The following is a 24,319-nucleotide window of genomic DNA, read 5'->3' as shown; positions in this document are numbered from 1 at the left end:
CGGGCTCCATTTTCATTGGCAGAGGGCTGCAGCAGGCCATCACAGCCAAAATCGTAGCCCAAGAGGGCTGCACGTGGACTTACTGGGCTCTGTTTCCACTGGCAGAGAGCTGCAGGATGTCAAACTGACCACACCCATGCCGGCCATGCCCACTGCCCTCCCCCAAGGTCAAATACAACCCTGATGAGGCTCTTAATGGAATTGAGTTGAAATCGAGCTTATCTATTCTATAGATTTGTAGATGTCTGTGAGGATTTTTCCAGGGAGAAGAAAAACTGCAGTGTAGAAGCTAAAACGCACCCGTTTCCCTTTTTGTATTGCTAGTTTCTTCAGAGTCACTGACAGGCAGCATACAAGTTGAATATATCATGATGTTGAAGATGCACATAACAACATGAAATCATGGCTGCTAGTTCCTAGCTCTGATTGGCCTTCATATGAATCAAGTTCTTCCAAAAAACCTAGGATATTGTAATGTATCTGAGTAGCACATGAGTCGCGGTGGTGCAGTGGTTTCAGTGAAGTACTGCAGGGTACTTCTGCTGGCTGTTGGCTGCCTGCAATTTGGCAGTTCAACTCTCACCAGGCTCAAGGTTGACTCAGCCTTCCATCCTTTCAATGAGTCACCTTGAGACCTCCTACAACATATTCCTGCTAATGATTAAAATGCTCAAGAATTCAAGGTTGTTTTAAACAAATATATCCTGGCTAAAGGATAACAATTTATTTTAAATCCAGATGAAATGGTAATAAAAAACAATCAGAATTCCTAACTGACCTGAGTATCATTTTGGAGAGAAATGTAGAATACAACAAATCTGCTGAGTAAGCTAGAAGTTGAAGACCACCCATCTGTAGGACACAAACTAGGAAAGTTACCTTCACGACCATCTTCACTTTCACCAATTTTCCAGGCACTTATGAATTTTTGGAGCTTTTGATTTTCCATACAGTATGTATTTCTCTTTCTGCAGAGAATGGAAACAGAGAAAGATAAGCCCGATGCCTTTGCCTAACCCACAGGGGTAACATGACTGTGAGCTGTAATGCTAATGTCAGGCCTGTAAGCCATCTTGGGCATTAGATCTTCAGGCTTGCCACATTTAGTCTGTGGGAAACTGGGAAGGAGGGATTGTTTAGCTGGGGAGAGATATATAGTCATAATAATGTTCCTTTCTCAGAGAGTCAAGGGCAACTTGCCCTGAATCTGGAAGGGCATGACTAGGAGGCATCTCCAGGTGGAATGGTGCCCATTGGGCCATGTGATGGGCATGTGGGTGCTGGGTAGGTGCTTGGACTTTCTTTTGGGTGGGGAAAACCTGGAAGCTTTCAGATTTGTGTTTTCCCAGACGTGCCAATATGACATCTCTAGTAAAATGGAACTCTGAGGAACTTCAAGTCTCGGAGTCTTCAATCATTGGGGATGTTATATGGAAACCTGACAGCTAGTTGTAGGTCATGAGAAAAAGGTTGAGATGGTGGAAGGGCATAGGGATATAAATTGTAATAGTAATGATGTCAATGATTTTTTTGGTGACAAACATCTTTGCAGACTGAGAAGAACAAATAGTTGACACGCTCAGTTGAGAGTGTCAAACAGATGTGGTATTCAGCAGGTTCTGACCGGTTCTGGAGAACGAGTAGTGGAAATTTTGAGTAGTTTGGAGAACCAGTAAATACCACCTCTGGCTGGCCCCGCCCCCATCTATTCTCTGCCTCCTAAGTCCCAGCTGATCGGGAGGAAATGGGTATTTTGCAGTAACCTTCCCCTGGAGTGGGGAGGGAATGGAGATTTTACAGTAGCCTTCCCTTGCCACACCCACCAAGGCACACCACGTCCACCAAGCCACACCCACAGAACCAGTAGTAAAAAAATTTGAATCCCACCACTGGTGCCAAATATGAGTTTTAAAATATATTTATTGTATTTATTTACTAAGGCTTCTATGTCATTTTAATCAACCAAGACTCAGTGGCTTACAAAACCCTAAACAATAAGAGATTTAAAAACAATAATTTCTATCCATTAAAAAGAAAAAAAAGACAATTACAATTAAAATCTACCAGAGCGTGAGTATCCATTTGGAGAAAATCAAACAGTGTGAGAGGATTTAATGGAGAAACTGTTACTAAGCATGAATGGACAGGGAAAGAGACTATATCCACACATTCAATTATCATTGAAATGATATTTTTCAAGCATGGGGCAGTAAGCATGGCGGCACTGCAGCTGGCGCCTCCATCTTTTTTTTTTCATCAGTGCACACATTCATGCACACATTCTGAAATGATGTGGCAGGTTAGTAGATCAGTAGCTTCCAAATAGCTATCTCTTTTTAGGAACACATTTCTGATCTGATTGAGATCAGGGGCAAACAGAGGCTCCACATATTGTAGAGTCAAAGAATTGGAAGATGTCTGACAGGTCTACCCATCTGTTCCATGTAAGATCTGAAAAATATGTTAGTCAGATGGCTATGGTGGAAGGTCTGTACTTAAGGTGAATATGCTACTTCGTGAGGTACCTCTTTCATTTTATCAGAGTTACTTACAGAGATGGATGGATGGATGGCTATAGAAATCAAATACATTTATAAATAAATAAGCTGGCACTTTTATTTTCAGAAAATTCATCCGAATAATGTAACCTAAAATTACTTTTCTGGAATTTTGGTCCTGCCAGCTGAAGCAAGAGAGAACAATACCCCCTCCTCTTTCATTTGACATTCCTTCAGATAACTTAAAAAATACCTGCTTTTTGACCCCCCCTCCCCCTTGCTGTTCTTTCTTACAAGGCTGAGTGTAGTGAATGGGATGCGGTGGCTCAGTGGCTAAGACACTGACCTTGTTGATCAGAAAGGTCGGCAGTTCAGCGGTTTGAATCCCTAATCATGTGTAATGGAGTGAGCTCCCATTACTTGTCCCAGCTTCTGCCAACCTAGCAGTTCAAAAGCATGTAAAAATGCAAGTAGAAAAATAGGAACCACCTTTGGTGGGAAGGTAACAATGCTCCATATGCCTTAACCGTAATTTTTTCGTACCCCTCCTGACTGTCTGTTTTTAACATTTTGAATTTGGATTGTATATGGGGTTTTATAATTAGGGTATTTTAATGGTTTTTAATTGTCTATGTATTGTATCTGTTAACCTCCTCCGTACATGTGTGTCTTTGTATTTATGTATGTCATGGGTTTATGTAAATGTTATATGTTTTTTACTCCATTGTACGCCGCCCCGAGTCCTATTCGGAAAGGGAGCGGCTAATAAATTTAAATTGATTGATTGATTGATTTGGCATTTAGTCATGCCGGCCACATGACCACGGAGACGTCTTCGGACAGCGCTGGCTCTTTGGCTTTGAAATGGACATGAGCAGCACCCCCTAGAGTCGGGAATGACTAGCACATATGTGCCAGGGGAACCTTTACCTTTAAGTGTAGTGAAACTCAACAATCCCTCACCATTTTGGTAGCCCTCCAAATAACTTGTACCAGATTGTTGCTATTCTTTGTAGACTGAGCTGATCAGAATTGAACACAGTCTTTCAATGGGCAGCTGACTAAAGCCAAGTAGAATGCAACCATTTCTTCTCATCATCTGAATCCCATGCCCTTGTTATTCATCCCAAAGCAGTGTTTACCATTTAAGCAGCAACATCTTGCTTGTTGTCTCACATTTGGACTACTTTTGAAACTGTGTGAGGTAGCTGGTTGTTTCTTTAACTTCTTAAATTACTGAATGTGGAAGGAAAGCAGGCAGGCAGGCAGGCAGGCAGGCAGGCAGGCAGGCAGGCAGGCAGGCAGACCGGTTCTAAACGGCACTATAGATTTGTGGAACCTCTTCTATAGAATGGGTTAGAACAGGCAGGAACCTACCCCTGCCTTCTTGCCACTTTCTCCCAGCAATGGACCAGTTGTTTCCTTAACCTTTTTATTGTTTTTAACACGTTGGAAGCTTTTTTGTTATTTTTTACATTTGTGGCAAGCCTTTCTTCATTGTGAGCCTTAGCTTTCCTCACTTCATCTTTACAGACTTGGGCTATTTGCTGATATTCTGCCATACTTATGTCCCTCTCTTTCCACCTTTTATACTTATCTTTTTTGTTTTTTAATTTGTCAGAGAGTTCTTTATGCAGCCATGCTGGTTTCTTTTGGGAGCTGTTATTTTTCTTCTTCATTGGTATTGTGCTATATTGGGCTTTTGTAATCTCATTTTTCAAAATTTCCCAAGCTTCTTGAGTTGTTTCCCCCTTGAGGATTCTCATCCATGGAATTCTTCCCAAGCTCCCTCTAAGTTTATTGAAATTAGCTCTCTTAAAGTCCAAGACTCTAGTTTGACTTTGTTCTACTACATGTGTTTGCATATTGTTGAATTCCAATATTCCCTGGTCACTTGCCCCCAGGGTTCCTGTGGCTTCAACACCTTCTATCATTTCCTCTGTTAGTGAGAATTAAGTCCAATATGGCTGATCCCCTTGTTCCCTTCTCTACTTTTTGGGAAACAAAGTTGTTTGCTAGGAACCTGTTGGATCTTCCACTGGAATAAAAACCATCAAGGCATTGTGGGAAATTATAAAGGACAGTGCCAGGAAGCTCACAGAACCAGCAACCACCTCACAATTATCTAAACAACCAGGTATCACACAGAAACACACAAAATCTGGCAAAGCTGCCTTGCACCAACCTTGCCTGCCAATAGAAAAGCAGCCATTTTGAGACACATAAACCATGCATCAACCTGCACACTTAAAAGCAACATATTGCATCACAAATAAACCATTTGCAAAAAGGAATAACATTTCTTCAAATAAACATATTCTATAAAAAATAAATAAATAAAAATTCCCTAAAATAATTTAAAAAAAGAACATGCTACACACAATAAATTGAAATAAACCATTAAAAAAATTCTATACTCAATGCTTATAAATAAAACAATAAAAAAACTATACACAATAAATAAAATATTCTTTTAAAAAAATATTAGAAGCATAAAAGAAAAAAAACGGGTCACTTACCAGCAGGCAGAATCAGCAGCTTTCTGATGCAATGGATGCAGAAGGCCTTCCCTCGCGAAAGCCGTGAGCTGGGGTAAGCTAGCCTCATCTCCTCCCCCCTGCCGCCACCACCACCCACCTCCTTTTGGCCATGCGGTGTACCCCAGCTCGCGGCTTTCGCGAGGCAAGGCCTTCCCTTGTGAAAGCTGCGAGCTGGTGTAAGCTAGCCTCCCGCCACCCCCGCTGCCCCTGCCATCCCTCCTCACGCTTAGTTGCTTACCTGAGGGAAGCAGCAAGCTGCTGGAAGGCAAAGCGAAACAAAACGAAATGAAGGGAGGACACGCCGCGCTTTTAAACGGGTGTTAGAGGCGGGCAGGTCGACTCCAGCCCACTCACTAATTGGCTGGACTCCAGTCCACTCACTGATTGGCTGGACTCCAGCCCACTCACTGATTGGTTGGACTCCAGCCAATCAGTGAGCGGTGGGCTGGGCTAGTTTAGTACGGATGAGCAGGGGAGTGAGCGAGCTGTGACGGAATGGGCAGGACGAGTGAGCGACTGGGCCGGGGCACGTGTTCCGGAACTTACCTCTGGGTCCACCGCTGGAACCTCTTCTAACCAGTTCGGTAGATTTGATGAACCGGTTCTACCGAACCGGTGCGAACTGGTAGGAACCCACCTCTGGGTGGGTTCTGGCGAACCGGTAGGAACCCACACACACATATATATATATGACACACACACACACACACACACACACACACACAGAGCAAAATGCAATCGATCAATCTTCAACTATAACATGGAAGCATACATGGAGAGAAAGATGCCCTCACATGGCCTCCCTTTCATAGTCAGCTTCTTAAAGTGGCAGTAACCCTGCTGACTCATTCTCATGGCTGTAAATCGATTGTTTTCCTCATGAGTGACTCCGATGTAGTTTCTAAAATCTTCATAAAATGCATTAATATTTTCATATACCTTTCCTCATTTATCATACAATGTAAGGATTGAAAGATTTATTTGTGAGCATTTAGTACAATCTCTTACACAGTGCAAGAAACTCTACTGCCACATGTATGACAAATGGCCACCCAACTCTTACTTCTAGCAGAGGCGAGTCTACGACCGGACATATTTATCAATATGTTGAACAGTACAACCCAGCGGTCTACCACTTGATACCTTCTAATCTGATGTTGAGCATTAATTTGCTGTATATAACCGGAGTACTTGTTTATCCAGATCTATATTCAGCCTATGCTTTACCATCTTCTCTTGTAGACTTTTATTTATATACTTGTTTTACACAATCTATAACTCACCTCAGCCTTGACAAAGATTTTGTCAAATGCTTTGTGGAAGCTAAAGTATCCAGTGTCCACTGAGATCACATAAGTTGATCATTCTATCAAAAAAGATTAGGTTAGTTTGGCATGAACTGTTCTTGATAAACTCATGCAAGCCCCTGCCACGTTTTGCCTGCTTTACTAAAGGCATACAAACCAACTGCTTACAATCTGTCCCACCCTTTTGTCCAGAATCACTTTCAAGCTGTCGAATCTGCCATCTCTTGGGTCTCTTTCCTGTTTTTGAAATATAAGCAACATTTGCCTTTCTCCAAATCTCATGTCCAGAAACCAGGAAATCCTTGCCTTGCAAAAGCCGCAAGCTGGGGTACACCGCATGGCCAAAAGGAGGTGGGCGGTGGCGGCAGCGGGGGGGAGGAGAGGAGGCTAGCTTACCCCAGCTCACAGCTTTTGCGAGGGAAGGCCTTGGTTTCTAGCTAATATAAATCACACGTCACAGCTGATCTTTGGAAATACCAGTTCACTCGAACTGGTAGCATTTTTTGTTTGTTTGGGCAAACTGGTCCAAACTGGTAGCATTTCACCCCTTGTCCATCCTCCATGGTTTCTTACAGAAAGCAGCTTTGAGATACATCCTCAGGTTCCTTTTATAAAATTGAATGTAGATCTATGGGGCTTAATAAGAGCGTGTTGTCAAGTAACAAGAGATAGAGTGAAGAAGGAAATAAAGGAACATAGGTTAAATTGCCATAAATACATGCCAGTTGCCAAAGGTCCAAATTTTGATTGTGTGTCTATGTGGATGCTGCAACAGTTGTAAGTGTGAAAAATGGTCATAGGTCACTTTTTTCAGTGTCGTCGTAACTTCAAATTGTCATTAAGCAAACGGTTGTAAGCCAAGAATGCCTTTGAGGCTTTCCTGGAAACTACAGTTAGTTTCACAGGGACGGGGTGGCTCAGTGGCTAAGATGCTGAGCTTGTCGATCAAAAAGGTCAGCAGTTCGGTGGTTTGAATCCCTAGCGCCACATAATGGAGTGAGCTCCCGTTACTCATCGCAGCTTCTGCCAACCTAGCAGTTCGAAAGCATGTAAAAAATACAGGTAGAAAAATAGGAACTACCTTTGGTAGGAACAGCATTCCGTGCACCTTTGGCATTTACTCATGCTGACCACATGGCCACGGAGATGTCTTCAGACAGCGTTGTCTCTTCGACTTTGAAATGGAGATGAGCACCACCCCCTAGAGTTGGGAATGACTAGCACATATGTGCGAGGGGAACCTTTACCTTTATCTTACAGTTAGTTCAGAATGCAGCCTCCTCCTGCATGTTGGCAGATGCTCAATGCTGCTGATCGTATTACACCAAGGCTTCATTCAAGGAGCAAGATCTTGAGTTATTTCTCTAGGATGGCCTGGGTTCACTGAAATGGGAAGAATTAGTAAATCAGAAACTAGTAAAAACTGAATTATTCCAGGAGGCTTTGGTAGTATGAATGTCATAATCAGGTCCTTTGATTTAATCGCTTGCTTCCCCCCCCCCCCCAATTGTGAATATGTCATATGCTATATCTTTGTAGAATGCTAAGTCACAAAATTTGATGGTATATAAATATAATAAATAAAAAATAAGTGATGTGAAAAGCTAAAATATTAAAAAGAAATGTATGAATCAATGTATAGGCATAGTGAAAACAAGGCTGGGTTGGAAGAATGCTAAGCTATGGAGGGTTATGGTGCACAATGTCAGCGTAGATTAAATTTAGACACATATCATTTTCTCTTATCTCTCACATTCAACCTTTTCTTTGCAAATTAGTTCTTATTGTTTTTGTTTTATATAATATTGCATAGTCCAAAAAAATTATGTAATGGGTATCTGGGTATCTATGAATCAATCTTTCTTTCTTTCTTTCTTTCTTTCTTTCTTTCTTTCTTTCTTTCTTTCGCAATATTATATTGTTATGTCAGGTTGGCACCTTTTTTGCAATTTGCTTCATAATTTGTTTTGAAAATAATTTGTGCAGAGGGGCTCCATCGGGGTGAAATCCAGCAAGTTCTGACAGGTTCTGGAGAACCGGTAACAGAAATTTTGAGTAGTTCGGAGGACCAATAGCGGAAATTTTGATTCATTCGGAGAACCAGCAAATGCCACCTCTGGCTGGCACCAGAGTGGGGTGGGAATGGTGATTTTGCAGTATCCTTTCCCTAACATGCCCACCAAACCACACCCACCAAACCACACCATGCCTACCAAGCCACGCCCACAGAACCGCTAGTAAAATAATTTGAATTTCACCACTGAGCTCCAGGGTTCTCTCCTGGGTGAACCAGCAAGGAATATGGATGCCTGCTGTTAAGCAGTTGTTAAGGATTAAAACATTGAATTTATTTATAAAAAATGATTTACTTATAATTGCAAAATATTTCTAAAATGTTTCAGATGATCAGAGGTTCTTTTGATACTCTGCAATTTCTTGGTCTTATAATAGTTGTGTTGCTATTGTTATCAGAGGTGGTATTCAGCCGGTTCGGACCGGTTCACTTGAACCGGTAGTGGAAATCGCCCACCTACCCTGGCTCTATCCCATCCTAATTAGGCACATTTTCAAGCTGCGCGCATGTATGAAAGCCGCATGGACAATCAAAGCACATGCACAGAAGGCCGAGCGCATGCACAGATGGGCGTGTGTGCTCACATTAGTGAACCGGTAGGGAAAGTAAGTGAATACCACCCCTTATTGTTATCACTATTATTTTAATCAATACACATAGGCCATTGTGCATGGATCAACATAAAATCAAATATTTCATTTGCAGTGCCTATCTCAGACTAATGTGCTGTTTTGTTGTTGTGTTATGGCGACAGGATCATCAGAACCAAAGTACAACAGCCTTTCCACCCAACACCGGATGGGAGCGGAACAGGGGTAACTGCACCGGGACATACTATAGGTAAGAGGAAAGTTCTTTAGGTAACATTAAAAAAAAATCATGAAAGCATCATTAATACCAAAGAACGCTCTAGTTGGACTTAATTAGCATATGGCATCTAGTTGGATTGATGCCAGCTGAATTAGATTCAGATCCGAAACCACTGAAAATTTTATGAATGAATGTAACATTTAGCCAAATAAATCTTTTGATGAAATGCTAAGCTAAGCTAAAGTATTGTGCATTATGAAGGGCATCCCCTTGAGCAACAACTGATGCACTGTTCCATAATCTTTTTTGGAGCTTATTTCTGTAAATCAAAGAGCGCTTCTGTATTAATGGTGTTTGTTGATGCTCCACATACTACCTTACACGTATTTTACCCAGGAGTGGGATTCAAAAGTTTTAGCAACGTTTCTCTGCCTGGTTGCTAGGTGGGCATGGGTATGATGGGCATGGCCTACTCGGCCTCTTGTACCATGATGGGGCGGGGGGCGTTTTTGCCCTCCCCAGGCTTTGGAGGCTTTCCTCGAGCCTCCGGGAGGGCAAAATAGCCTCCCCTGGAGGCCCTCTGGAGGCTGGAAACAGGCCCATTTCCAGACTTTCAGAACTTCCAGGAGGCCCATTTTTTGCTCTCCCAGAGCCTCCATGCAGACCCTGCCCTTACCTGGCATCCAAAGCAGGTGGTGTGAAGACTCCTGGGAGGAGAGGGGAGGGGTAGGCAGTCCTTGCAACTACCGGTTTGGCGAACCAAATGTAGAATTAGCATCCGGTTCACTCGAACTGGCTGAATCCCACCCCTCATTTTACCCATATGATTGTTGCCCACAATTATTTCTAGGTTTTACAGCAGAGAAATAATTCTCCCTACTTTCTGAATAAGAGTGAGTGACAGGAATCAGTGCAGGCTCTGACAGAGTTACTATTCCAAGGATCAAAATAAAATCCTAATATATTTATATGTAACGAACCCCCACCGTTGTTCCTGTTAAGAAAATATTTATTTTCATCAAAGAATAAGAGTTTCTGCCAGCTGCATTTCTACCCCAATTTTTCCTTCTTCATCTGCATCCCTTATTTTTGAGACTGGTGTATGAGAAAATATGTATCTGAAATAATGGTGGATAACAGATGGCTTGTTTTTGAGGCCCCGGAGTCATTTGCAGCTGTGATTGCTGGGAATTTGTAGCATAGTTTGTGAAAATACATAAAAAATGTATTAGAAACTTTAAAACAATCAGCTTTAATTTTCCCAACGTGAGAGAATTGCAGCCCATGTGAGTCAATAATCCTTATCTGATGTAGCCTTCAGCCACCAGAAATTATTCACCTATTCCCCACATCCAGACAGAGATTTGAATGTCAAACCCAAAACAGCATGAAACATGATATGCGTCATAGCAATAGCCATATCGCTTAGACTTTTTTACCACTTCACAGTGCTTTCCAGCCCTCTCTAAGAGGTTTACAGAGTTAGCCTATTTGCCCCCAACAATCTGGGTCCTCATTTTACCCACCTCAGAAGGATGGAAGGCTGAATCAACCTTGAGCCTGGTGAGATTTGATCTGCCAAACTGCTGGCAGCCAGTGATCAGCAGAAGTAGCCTGCAGTACTGCACTCTAACCACTGCACCACTGTGGCTATTAATGTACATAAAATATACATAAAACAACATGGTTTGAATGCCAGTAATCAGCAGATCACATGGTTTGCATGCCGGTGATCGGCAGCCGGTGATCAGCAGACATAGCCTCCCATACTGCACTCTAACCACTGTGCCACTGCGGCTGTTAATATACCTAAAATATACATAAAACAGCATGGTTTGCATGCCAGTGATCAGTAGATCACATGGTTTGCATGCTGGTGATCAGTAGATCACATGGTTTGCATGCTGGTGATCAACAGATCACATGGTTTGCATGCCAGTGATCAGTAGATCACATGGTTTGCATGCCGGTGATCAGCAAATCACATGGTTTACATGCCAGTGATCAGCAGATCACATGGTTTGCATGCCAGTGATCAGTAGATCACATGGTTTACATACCAGTGATCAGCAGATCACATGGTTTACATGCCAGTGATCAGCAGATCACATGGTTTGCATGCTGGTGATCAGCAGATCACATGGTTTGCATGCCGGTGATCAGTAGATCACATGGTTTACATGCCAGTGATCAGCAGATCACACGGTTTACATGCCAGTGATCAGCAGCCCATGATCAGCAGAAGTAGCCTGCAGTACTGCATTCTAATCACTGCACCACTGTGGCTATTAATATACATAAAATATACATAAAACAGCATGGTTTTCATGACAATCTACAATAGCTCTTGATTTATATATCACAAGTAGAAGCTGGCTTCAGTTTTTCTGTACTTGCTAGGGCACTGGACCTTTCCAAACAAAACTCCTCTCCAAAATTTGTTACTGAGAAGATTTGCTTCTCTGTCATCTTGGTACTCAATTCTTGCCATGCTTTTATTTAAATGATTATAAACGTGCCTACCTAAAGAGGAGAAAACAAATAAAATGAAAAGGTAGCATAGCACTTCTTAAAAGGTGAGAGAATCTTTAAAGAATATCCCACAATTTTAATTTAAGAAGACTAAATTAAGAGGACTGGGCCGAGGTGGCACAGTGGTTAGAGTGCAGTACTGCAGCCTACTTCAGCTGACTGCTAGCTGCAGTTTGGCAGTTCAAATCTCACCAGGCTCAAGGTTGACTCAGCCTTCCATCCTTCCGATGTGGGTAAAATGAGGACCCAGATTGTTGGGGGCAATAGGCTGACTCTGTATCCCGCTTAGAGAGGGTTGTAAAAGCACTATGAAGCGGTATATAAGTCTCAATGTTATTGCTATTCATGTAAATATGCATACTTGACAGGCACTAGCAGAGGACTACATTCAGTATAATAACTGGATTTGTATCAGATTTCCATTAATTTACAACCTATCTAATTTGTTAAAAAAATTGGAAAATATATTTGATTTTGATTCATGTGAATAGTGCATGTGCTTCCCATTGGGTTTTGCCATTGTGTTGAATATGCAGGTAGATGACCACAGTGACTTATAATCATAACTGACCCCAAAATTTCCATTGCTAAGCAAGACAGTTGTTAAGTTGAGTTTGGCCCCATTTTACCATTTTTTGGCCACCATTGTTAAACAAATCATTGCAGTGTTAAGTGAGTCATGTGGTCACTAAGTAAATCTGGATTTCCCCATTGACATTGCTACTTGGAAGATGGCTGAGAAGATTACAAATAACGATCCCACGATCTGAGATGGTGCCACTGTCATTAATATATGTCACACGCCAGAATTTTGATCACTTGATCATGGCGCGGGAGCAATGGTGATAAGCATAAAGAATGATCATAAGTCATTTTTTTTCAGTGCCGTTGTAATCTTGAATGATCAATAAATGAATGTTTGTAAGTTGAAGACTATTTGTACACAGGTTTCCTAAAAATCATATTTTATGGCATTAAAATGCCGTAGCAGTGGGATTCTTACATAAATAAAACTTAGGTAATGCCAGAAAGAAGGAAAGGTTTTACAGCCATTATTTGCAGAAGAGCAGAGGTGGTATTCAGCTGGTTCGTACTGGTTTGTCCAAAACGGTAGTGGAAATTGCAGATGGAAATCGCGCCCACCTGCCCCAACTCCATGACGTCCTATTTAGCCACAGTTTCAAGCTGAATGCATGTGTGCAAGCCACATGCAGGATCAAAGCACATGTGTGGAAGGCCGAGCGCATGCATGGACGTGCATGCTCACATTTGCGAACCGCTAGGGAAAGTAAGGGAATGCCACCCCTGCAGAAGAGCCAACATAAACAGTAACACAGCTATTTGAAAATGAAATACTGTACAACCACGAGGAAACCCTGCACCCAAATTCACAATTTAGTGCAGGAATTCCAACTCCGAGTTTCCTAGCCCACAAGTTTACATCAAGGAAATAACTGAAATAAATGGGTCTCTGTTTCAATTCAATATTCAACACATTTGGATTTTTAAATCTTTTAAAAAGATAAATCACATCGGAAAGTGGGCCTGGAAATTAATATATGGTATTTTTGTCATTAAACCAGGGGTGGGTTGCTACCGGCATTACTTCTGGTTTGGCGTGCAGATTTTTTGCCCGCGCACACATTTGCACCTAAAAAGGTCTGAGCATGCGCATAACGTTAGAAAAGGGGAAAAAATAAACTTTTGCAATGAAGATTGTTCTGCGCATGCGCAGAACCAAAAATCAAGATGGCGCCGGCGCCGATAGAACCGATTCGGGAGTATGGCAGGCCAAGTTACTACCTACTCAGCCGAACTGGTCTGAACTGGTAGGAACCCACCTCTGCATTAAATCGTATTTAAGGAGATCTAATCTTGAACAAAGGATAATCTATGAATTGCTTAGTGACGTGCTTATTAAAAGTGAAGAACATAGACCATAGAATAACACAATTGGAAGGGACCTTGGAGGTCCTCTAGTCCAACCCTCTGCTTGAGCAGGAGGCCTATACCATTTGAGTCATTTTTTGAAAGCCTCCAGTGATGGCATACCCACAAATTCTGAAGGCAAGCTATTCCGTTGGTTGATTGCGCTCACTATTAGGAATGACTTCCTAATGGTGACTTAAATATTCTTTTTCTCCTTTGACATTCTATACTTCCAAACAAGAAGTGGGTGATGCTCTAAAACGGACACTTTCTAGTATTTTTTTGTCTCTTGGTGCATTAAGAAGAACATAGAATCATTTCAAACAGATTGTGTGACAATCCTCACTACTTCCTAAGGCAGTTGAAATAGATATACACCTGGCTCAAAAAAAAAAAAAACAGAATAACAGAGTTGGGAGGGATCTCAGATGTCTTCTAGTCCAAACCCCTGCTCAAGCAGGAGACCCTATATCATTCTGGACAAATGGTTGTTCAACCTCTGCTTAAAAACCTCCAGTTATGAAGCATCCACAACTTCTGGAGGCAAGCCGTTCGACTTAATTGTTCTCACTGTCAGGAAATTTCTCCTTAGTTCTGGGTTGGATTTCTCCTTCGTAAGTTGTCATCCATTACTTCTTGTCCTGTATTCAGGTGCTTTGGAGAATACATTGATCCCTTCTTCTCTGGGACAGCCCCTCAAATTTTGGAAGACTGCTATCATGTTATCCCTAGTCCTTCTCTTCGTTAAACTAAAGTTACCTACTTCCTGCAAACATGAATTATATGTTTCAGCTTCTAGCCCCCAATGGTCACCAATGGTCAACCTCAAAAAGTATTCACCGATGCTCATCATCAAAACTAAGAATAGTATCAAGAGGGATATCACAAAATTCAATGCTGGGAATGCTCCTTTTTTTTAGCAGACTTGTATAAATACATAGGAATGCTTACGTTTTTGAAAGGGTACAGCAGTAGATAGGAGTTTTACACACAAATCTAAATAACAATATGAAATTTAATAGAGACAAAGGCAAAATTCTTCACAGGAGGCAGAAATCGAATGAAGAGCTATAAGATGTTGATTTCTGACTATGTCATAGCTGTTGCAGAAAAAATCTTGGAAATGTAACTGACAAATTGAATATGACTCAACAGCTCAATATGAATGCAAAAAAAAAAAAAGCAAATACAGTTTTGTATCAACAAAATATATATTTCCTAAAACACAGGAAGTTATTTTTCCACTTCATTCTGTATTGGCTCACGCTGCATCTGATTTTTGTATTAAATCCTAGACACCACGCGGTGAAGCAATAAAGAAACATGGATAAGACAGATGAACAGGAACTAGTCTAGAAGAGAGATCTAGAAGAGGAAACCAGAAATAGTTAGCTCTGAGAAGACTGATGAATGATCTGATGACACTCTTTAAATACTGTAAAGGATATCAAAAGGCTAAGACAGATTGGTGTTACTGAAAAAGAAATGCTGGTAGCATCTTCTCCAACTATTTTTCAATGTTGCTTGAAAAACGTGCTACCAGATTTCTTTTGCCACCATTGACTAACATGGTTCTATCTTTCTGTACCTGCAGTTCAAGAGGGGAAAGCTAGATTATATAGAATTATATAGACTATATAGAAGTAAAGGAGGGGTACGTTCCGGCCAGTACTACTGCTGGTTTGCTTGTGTGTGCGCTTCACTTGTTCTGCGCATGTGCACAACTGAAAAACAAGATGGCATCGACGGCGCCAACCAGGGAACCGGTTCGAGGGCGTGGAAGGCCTGGGTCACTGTCGGTTCCAGCGACCCAGGCCGCCAAGCCACTACTGGTTCAGCTGAATTGGTCTGAACCAGTAGGAACCCACCAGTGAAGTAAAGGCTAAAAGGACGCAGTGGCTCAATGGCTAAGATGCTGAGCTTGTTGATCAGAAAGGTCAGCAGTTCGAAGGTTTGAATCCCTAGCGCCATGTAATGGAGTGAGCCCCTAGTACTTTACCCAGCGTTCTGTGCACCTTTGGCATTTAATCATACTGGCCACATGACCACAGAGACGTCTTTGGACAGCGCTGGTTCTTTGGCTTTGAAATGGAGATGAGCACCGCCCCCTAGAGTTGGGAACAACTAGCACATATGTGTGAGGGGGAATCTTTAACTTTACTTTACCTTTAAAGGCTAAACAGCCCTTGTTCTGAAATGCTTTAATGTAGATTCCTGCACAGAGAATAAGATTGAATTTGGAGATCTTACTGGCTTGCTCCAAGTCTACAGATTGACCAGAAATACTTTCTGAAGCTGGGCCAGATAAATATACTGTAATGTAGATGGAGCTTCTCTTCATAGCAAAGGGCTACTTTAGTTCCTGAATCCTTTCCTTCTATCATTCTATAGAAGTTAAAATCGTTACAATTCTGGCTTTGAAGAATAATATTTTTCACATGAATACCACAATCTATTATCGCAGGACATCTATCAACTATTATTTTTTGTAAGGCATATCTGTGTTGACTGCATTAAAAGGAAACAGCACAATGCAAACAGAAATGTAACAGGTTCTAGAAACAAAATTATTAGCTCAAGGAAGTGATATAAATCCCAATAGATTTTAAGCAATTAGGTCTTCACCAGGAAACTGACAGAAAAAAAGTTATCTCACATTTATTGTAAGTTTAGCTAACCCTGTAAGAGCCAGTAGGTCAGTCGCTCAATTTAGAGATGGTCATCTATGAAATTGTAACGGATGTGGATAATTTTTTTTCCTGGCAGTCATTTGATGAAAATTGAAGGACTTGAAAGACTTCCTTTGTATCATTTGGCCTAAAAAATTGTCTCTTGGCAGTGTTGGGGTTGCATTCTCTCCAGTGGTGGGTTTCTATTTATTTTACTACCAGTTCCGATGATCGCACATCGCACAGCTGATCTTCAGAACTTTTTTTTTTTAACTTTTTAAGCATTTTTTTACTACAGGTTTTTCGGAAATGTGGGGGTGAGAGGGGGTCCGTTTTTGCTCCCAGCAGGATTCCCTGAAGCCTGCTAGGCCAAAAACAGGTTGTGGGGGTGAGCTCCCGTTACTTGTCCCAGCTTCTGCCAACCTAGCAGTTCCAAAGCATGTAAAAATGCAAGTAGAAAAATAGGGGCAAAAGCCTCTGATGATTTGATAGGTTAATTTAGGATTATGTAAACAGCATTTCATGAAGACTTGGAGCTCTTACAATACAACCTCTTGCCCAAGCCAGAAGACTTAATTCCATCCCAGACAAATGGCCGCATAATCTTTTGTTGCTGGAGGTTTTCAAGAAAACATAGGAAACATTTGTCCAGGATGGAATAAGGTCTTGGGCAGGGTGTTAGACTGGAAGACCTTTAAGGACCCTTCAAGCCATATGATTCTGTGATTCTATGTTTCTATGATTTGCTTGAAAAAGAACTCTATTACAATAATGGACTGAAACAGTGGTTACCAACCAGTGGTCCGTGGATCACTAGTGATCTGCGAGAAAATTTTGGTGGTCTACAGAAAAATTATTAGTATTTTTTATATTGCACTCTACTATTTATCTTTTTTTAAAAATTAATGTTAGTGGTTGGTGGGATTTAAAATTATGGATTTAGTGGTCCCTGAGGTCTGAAAGTTTGGTGACCCCTGGACTATACCCTGTTTCCCTGAAAATAAGACCTTCCCGGATAATAAACCCAGTCGGGCTTTTGAGCACATGTGCTAAAATAAGCCCTCCCTGAAAATATTGCAACACAGTAGCAGTCATGAGGTGACCTCAAAAATAATAAGACCTCCCCGAAAATAAGGCCAAGCTCTTATTTCAGGGGTCAAAAGAAAATAAGACCCTATCCTATTTTCGGGGAAACAAAGTAATATTACGATGAAGCTACAGTACAAAGCCAATTAGGAATACAGAGGAAGTACATGTTCACCCATGCTCTCCCACAATTTTGGCCCTCAAATGGTCCTATGCCTTTTTGTATCTCTCTCCCCACATCCTCAATGACAAATCTTACGGCTGGAAAATATAGCTGGAAGGAGGCATCATCCCACCAGCAGCCAAGTTTCGGTTCCAGCTTCAACTACCCACATCAGATAAGCCAAGTTTAGTAATGGAGTTTCCCATTACCAAATTCTAGTTAGACTTGGAAATATTAAGATAGGCAATGTAAGGCACAGAGGCATTTTTTGAAAGTGATTCACAATTGGTGACACTGGGGTGGTATTCACTTACCTTCGGTACCAGTTCGCAAATGTGAGCACGCTCGCTCGTGCGCTCACTCCGCTCATGCTTGCCATCTTTGCACATGCACAGGTCCCATCCAAAATGGGACGTGATGATGTGCAGGCGGGTGGGAAGATCCTCCCGCTGCTGCTGCTACCGGTGTGCCCGAACCGGTGCGAACCGGCTGAAGCACATATTTCTGGATCTTGGCTTAACTGGAACTGGTCTCTTGGCAAAGGTCTTCAAATGAGGTTGGGGATATGTGTCACTTCCTAGCTGTTGGCTCCTACTCTTCTGAGCCCTTTTCCTTTCTCATTTTGTCCAGTTCCCAGTACAGCTTCCCCTCCTGTCTCCAGTGCCTCCAATGATCCAGTGGGCTCCTACTCCATTAATGGGATTCTGGGGATTCCTCGATCAAATGGTGAGAAGAGGAAACGTGACGAAGGTAGGGGGAAGTGTTTTTCTCCTTTATTGGTTCGCTTCACTTCACTCCTTTGGGAAAGTAGTTGGAACCCTAATAAGTGCTGTGATCCACCGGTGGCCTGTGGAGCTGGCAGCAGAGTTGAACAGTGAGGAGGTTGTTGGGGAGGAATATGGGCCAGTCCTGGAGTCTGGGGAAGGCTCAGATGAGGGCTCTGAGAGAGAGAGGGGGCGAGGGCCATCTGAGAGTTATGTGCTGCATCCGGTACCCCCGGAGTCAGACATCAGCAAGGCAGAGGAACAGGGGGAGCCTGTTCCCAGTGTTGCATGCACAGAGCTGCCAGAAGGCAAGAACAGTTAAAGCAAAAGGGATGACTTGGAAGTAAGGCTTGGAGGTGATTGTCCCCTCCCATAGGACATAAAGGAGGAGCAAAGGCACATGAGCCTTTGCAGGAAGCAACTTTGTTCGTGGTGGTTTAATTCTGAAGCTCCATTTTGACTCTTGGCTCCATGTGGCCTTGCCAAGCTAATTGCCAATTAGGTCTTTGGCAGCATTTCAGGGAAGATAAAGGTGGGTGCTTATCAGCCTTATCCCGAAAGACTTTGGCAGAGCACTATCTGATTCATAACGGGCTGAATGAACTTTTTTTTAAAATAAAAAAAGGGGGTTTGGGGACCAAGCATGTGCTTTTTACTGTATCAGGAAGCCTAGATCAGAACAATAAGCTGAGAAACTATTTAAAATAAAGTAGGAAAGCATTTAAGTATCATAATCCAGAATACTTTTTGAAAGCAAGTCTCACTGAGTGGAGCAGTCAGGATTCAGCTGTTAAGCATGGCTAGGTGATTGTACACGTGGATAAAGGCTCCTATCAAAGCAATTTTATTTCTGCTGGCATTGCAGGTAGTCTTGGATTTATGACCACAATTGAGCCCAAATTTCCTTTGTTAAGCAAGACATTTGTGAAGTGGATTTTGGCCCATTTTATGACCTTTCTTGCCAGAGCTGTTAAGTGAATCACTGCAGTTGTTAAGTTAGTAACACAATGATTAAGTGAATCTCACTTCATCATGGAGTTTGCTTGTCAGAGGATCTCAAAAGGTTGTCACATGAGCCCAGGACACTGTAGCCATCATAAATACATGCCAGTCACCAAATATCTGGATTTTGCTCATGTGACCAGGGGATGCTGCAACTATTATACTTACGAAAAGTGGTCATAAGACACTTTTTTCAGGGGTCACTTAACAAATGGCTGGAAGTTGAGGACTACCTATAATCGTAGAAGACCAGACTCTCAGTAGCAGGAAAGGATGTAAGAGTAAAAGTCCAATCTTTAAAAGAGAAATTTAGTAGGATACTAGTTGGCCCTATTATTTCAGTAGCCTCCATTCTATTCACTTTGGTCGCCACACTGTAAAAAAGATGTTGAGACTCTAGAAAGAGTGCAGAGAAGAGCAACAAAGATGATTAGGGGACTCAAGGATAAAACATATGAAGAACGGTTGCAGGAACTGGGCATGGCTAGTTTAATGAAAAGAAAGATTAGGGGAGGCATGATAGCAATGTTCCAATATCTCAGGGGTTGCCACGAAGAAGAGGGAGTCAAACTATTCTCCAAAGCACCTGAGGGTAGAACAAGAAGCAATGGGTGGAAACTAATCAAGGAGAGAAGCAACTTAGAACTGAGGAGAAATTTCCTGACAGTCAGAACAATTAATCAGTGGAACAGAAGTTGCCTCCAGAAGTTGTGAATGCTCCAACACTGGAAGTTTTTAAGAAGAGATTGGATAACCATTTTTTCTGAAGTGGTGTAGGGTTTCCTGCATGAGCAGGGGGTTGCACTAGATGACCTCCAAGGTCCCTTCCAACTCTGTTATTCTATTCTATTCTACTTCCAATGCAGCTCTGTTCTTATTTATGTATGTCTTTGATATTCCCTGGTTAAATTCACATTACATAAAATACCAAAAATACATAAAAATCCAAGTTAATGAAACTTGACTCTTGGGCAGTGGTGAAATGGTGTGGCTTGGTGAGCATGACTTGGTGGGGGAATCATGTGACTGGGTGGGCATGGCCAACTTTTTAAGCATTTTTAACTCCTGGTTCTTCTGAGTCAGTAGTTAAAAATGCTTTTAAAAGTTTTTTTAAAGTTCCGACGATCAGCTGTGTGACAATCAGCTGTGCCGCACGATCGTCAGAAGTTTTTAAAAACTTTTTAAAGCATTTTTTGATACCAGTTCAGGAGAACTGGCCTGAACCAGTAGCATTTCACCTCTGCTCTTGTGTCCACATAACATGTTGTGTCCAAGTCTATTCAGCTAAACCCAATGGCCTGAGATAACCTGCTAATCCAAGGACTTCATTCATCTCAGCTGCTGTATCAGAAACAAACTTCCCTAGCCCAGCAAATTGTGTGGACTCAGCCTTTGGGTTGCCGAGAATGGGGTTTTCAAACAACACTCCGTGGAACCCTTCCCATCAATGGGAACTCAATGGAATTCTGGGCACAAAAAGTAGATAGATGCATCTGTCTACTATTCTTAAAAGGTTGGATCTTGATCAGGTTCTATTTTTTCTTTCTTTTAAACAAACAGATTCTGCGGCTTAACAATATTTGAAAGCCAATCTTAGGAAGCATATGAAAAACATAGAGGGAGCTGTTAGTGAGATTATGAGGATGACAAGTTCTGCAAGGATGCATTTTTGAGATGTTTTTCCTCTCCTGGCAGTCTTATAAATGAAACTGAATAGACTGTGGCTGATAGGAGAAATTTACCTTCAGAAAGAGAACATAGAATAGAATAGAATAGAATAGAATAGAATAGAATAGAATTATTTATTGGCCAAGTGTGATTAGACATATAAAGCATTTATCTTTGGTGGGTATGCTTTCAGTGTACATAAAGAAAAATAAAATAGAATACATTCGTCAAGAATCATAAGGTACAACACTTAATGATAGTCATAGGTTACCGATAAGCAATCAAATTATATTTGGAAACAAATAAAGGAATATAAATTTTAAAGATGCAAGCAAAATGGTTATAGTCATAAGTGGAAAGAGATAGGTACTAGGAAAGAGATACTAGGAAGGAAGAGAAGAATAATAGTAATACAGTCTTAGATAATTTGACAGTGTTGTGGGGATTAGTTGTTTAGCAGAGTGATGGCATTCGGGGGCAAAACTGTCCTTGTGTCTAGAATAATAAAGTTGGAAGGCACCTTGGAGGTCTTCTACTCCACCCCCCTGCCCGAGCAGGAGACTCTATATCATTTCAGACAAATGGTTGTCCGGTCTCTTTTGAAAGCCTCCAGTGATAGAGTGCCCACAACTTCTCAAGGGAAGCTAGTCCATAGGTTGATTGCTCTCACTGTTAGGAAATTTCTGCTTAGTTCTAAGTTGCTTCTCTCCTTGCTTAGTTTTCAACCATTGTTTCTTGCCTTGCCTTTTGGTGCTTTGGAAAATAGCTTGACTCCCTCAAATATTGGAACACTGCTATCAGGATACCCTACTCCTTCTTTTCATTAGACTAGACATACTCCATTCCTGCAACCATTCTTCGTATGTTTTAGTCTCTAGCCCCCCCTAATCAATTTGGTTGCTCTTCTCTATACTCTTTCAAGAGTCTCAACATCTTTTTTTGTATTGTAGTGACCAGAAATGGATACAGTATTCCAAGTGTAGTCTTACTAAGACATTGTGAAATGATACTAGAACTTCATGTGATATTTGATTCTATCCCTCTAATAATGCAGCCTAGGATCACATTGGATTTTTGTCTGCTGCTGCACACTGTTGGCTCATATTTAAGTGATAGTTCACTAGGACCCCAAGATCCCTCTCACAGTTACAGGCATTAAGCCACATTTCACCCAGTCCATATCCACACAGTTGGTTTTTTGCCTATGTGTAGAATCTTACTTTTATCTATGTTCAATCTCATTTTGTTAGATAGGGCCCAGTGTTCAAGTTTGCCAAGATCTTTTTGGACCTTGAGCTTGTCTTCTGGGATGTTGGCTATTCCTGCCAGCTTACGTCCCTCCATGTGAATGTAGTTCCATTCAGGACTACATGCTGAATATGATTTGTTAGCCAGTTACAAACCTATCTGGTGGTGGTGTCTATCCCACATTTTACTAGCTTGCCAAAACGTAGATTGTGGTCTACTTTATCCAATTCTTTACTGAAATCTAAGTATACTATATCCACAGGATTTCACTGATCTGTTAAATTAGTCACTTCATTGAAAAATGAAATATTATTTGCTTGACAGGTTCTCTTTTTGACATTTTTTGACAATGCTGGCTACCGTTATAACCTTGTTTGCTTTTGGTTGTTCATAGATTTGTTGATCAATTAATTTTTCAAAGATCTTTCCAGGAATTAATGATTGGTCAGGCTGATTGTTCTGTAATTTCCTGGATCTGGTCCCCCCCCCTTATTTTTTTTTGAAGGTGGGAAACACATCAGCTCTTTTCCAGTCCTCAGAACTGGATCCAAGAACTTTGAAAGATGTGTTTCAATAGTTTTGAAATCATGTCTGCCAATTCTTTCAGAACTCTTGGATATAGTCCGTCAGGACCTAGTGATTTGAATCCATCTAGAGCTGACAAGTGTTCTGTTACTTTATTTTTTGCATATTTTAATTTGCATTTATGGTTCTGTTTTTAGTAAGTTGAGTAGTGTTTTCTTTTTGTGTGAAGATAGATGCAACAAATGAATTAACCAGTTCTGTTTTCTCTCTACTCTCCATTACTGCTATGCTGTCTTCTCCCATTAGTGGACCAATTGTTTCTTTGACTTTCCTCTTGTTTTTTATGTGCTGAAAGAAACTTTTTTTTATGGTTTTTGACATTTATTGCAAATTTTACTTCATTCAAAGCTTAACTTCACCTTTGGAGATTCGACCTTTTGTTGGTATTCTGCATTAGTTATGTATCCCTCTTTCCATTTTTTGCACTTGTCCTTTTTTCATCTCAGTAGTTTGAGAGTTCTCTGTCTGTATATGTTCTTCTTGGTTTTACTTTTTTTCTTCTTTTGTGTTTTTTGAATGGACTGGCTTTTATAACCATATTTTTCAGAGTTTCCCAAGCTTCTTGAGTTGATTTCACCTTTAAGATATTTATCCATGAGATCCTTCTCAAGCTCTCTCTGAGTTTGTTAAAATCAGCTCTTTTAAAGGCTAATCTTCTTGGTTATGTTCTTTTGCTTATGTCTGCTTTATATTGAATTCTAATATGGCATGGTCACTCTCCTCTAAAGTTCCTGCAATTTCAATTCCCTCTATCACTTCTTCTCTGTTGGTAAGAATAAGATCCAGTATAGCTGTCCCTCTAGTTGCCACCTCTACATTTTGGGTGATGTTGTCAGTTGAATTGGCCAGGAAACTGTTTGATCTCCCATCTGTTGCAGAGTTTGTCTCCCAGGTGATGTCAAGGTAGTTAAAGTCCCCCATTACCACTGTGATGTATTATTTCCTACATAGTTGGTTAACTGATTAACAAAAAGTTCATCTATTTCTTCTGCTTGGTTGGATGGCCTGTAGTATATACCTGTGGCAATGTCATTATTTTTTTCCTTTTATGTTGATACATATGCATTTTAGAAAGATTTCATCCTTTGTTGTGTGCAACTCTGTAGAGAGGAAGTGATCTCTAACATGTAATGCAACTTTACCTCCTCTTTTGATAGATCTGTTTGTATCCTTCTATCAGTACATTCCAGTCATGAGTTTCATCCCACCAACTTTCAGTAATGGCAACTATATCACACTTGCTCTCATTTACTAGTATTTCAAGCTCACCCTGTTTGTTCTCTAAACATTGAGTGTTAGTATATGGGCATTTAAGTTACTTGTGACTGACACTGGGTATGCTTCCTATGTCTCCTACTTTGCATCTAAATTTTTACTCTTTCTCTTTACTCACTACCTTCTTATATTATTGGCTATCTAGTGGGTTTTGCTTGGAATTAGGTTG

The 24,319-nt window shown here is 41.1% G+C and overlaps 1 protein-coding gene across 9 annotated transcripts in view; it reads left to right on the top strand.

The window, feature by feature from the left end:
• The window catches only part of PAX2 (paired box 2), a 165,711-nt gene that overhangs the window by 58,778 nt on the left and 82,614 nt on the right, over nt 1–24,319 (top strand). For all 9 annotated transcript variants that reach the window (XM_081953770.1, XM_081953765.1, XM_081953768.1 and 6 more), the window contains 2 exons: nt 9,174–9,259; nt 18,239–18,358. In XM_081953770.1, coding sequence (XP_081809896.1) covers nt 9,174–9,259; nt 18,239–18,358 — 206 coding nt within the window. The remainder of the gene's footprint in view (nt 1–9,173; nt 9,260–18,238; nt 18,359–24,319) is intronic.

Source organism: Natrix helvetica, assembly GCF_964273705.1.
Source record: "Natrix helvetica genome assembly, chromosome: 5".
Lineage (NCBI taxonomy): Eukaryota > Metazoa > Chordata > Lepidosauria > Squamata > Natricidae > Natrix > Natrix helvetica.
This window is presented reverse-complemented; position numbering and strand designations above follow the sequence as displayed.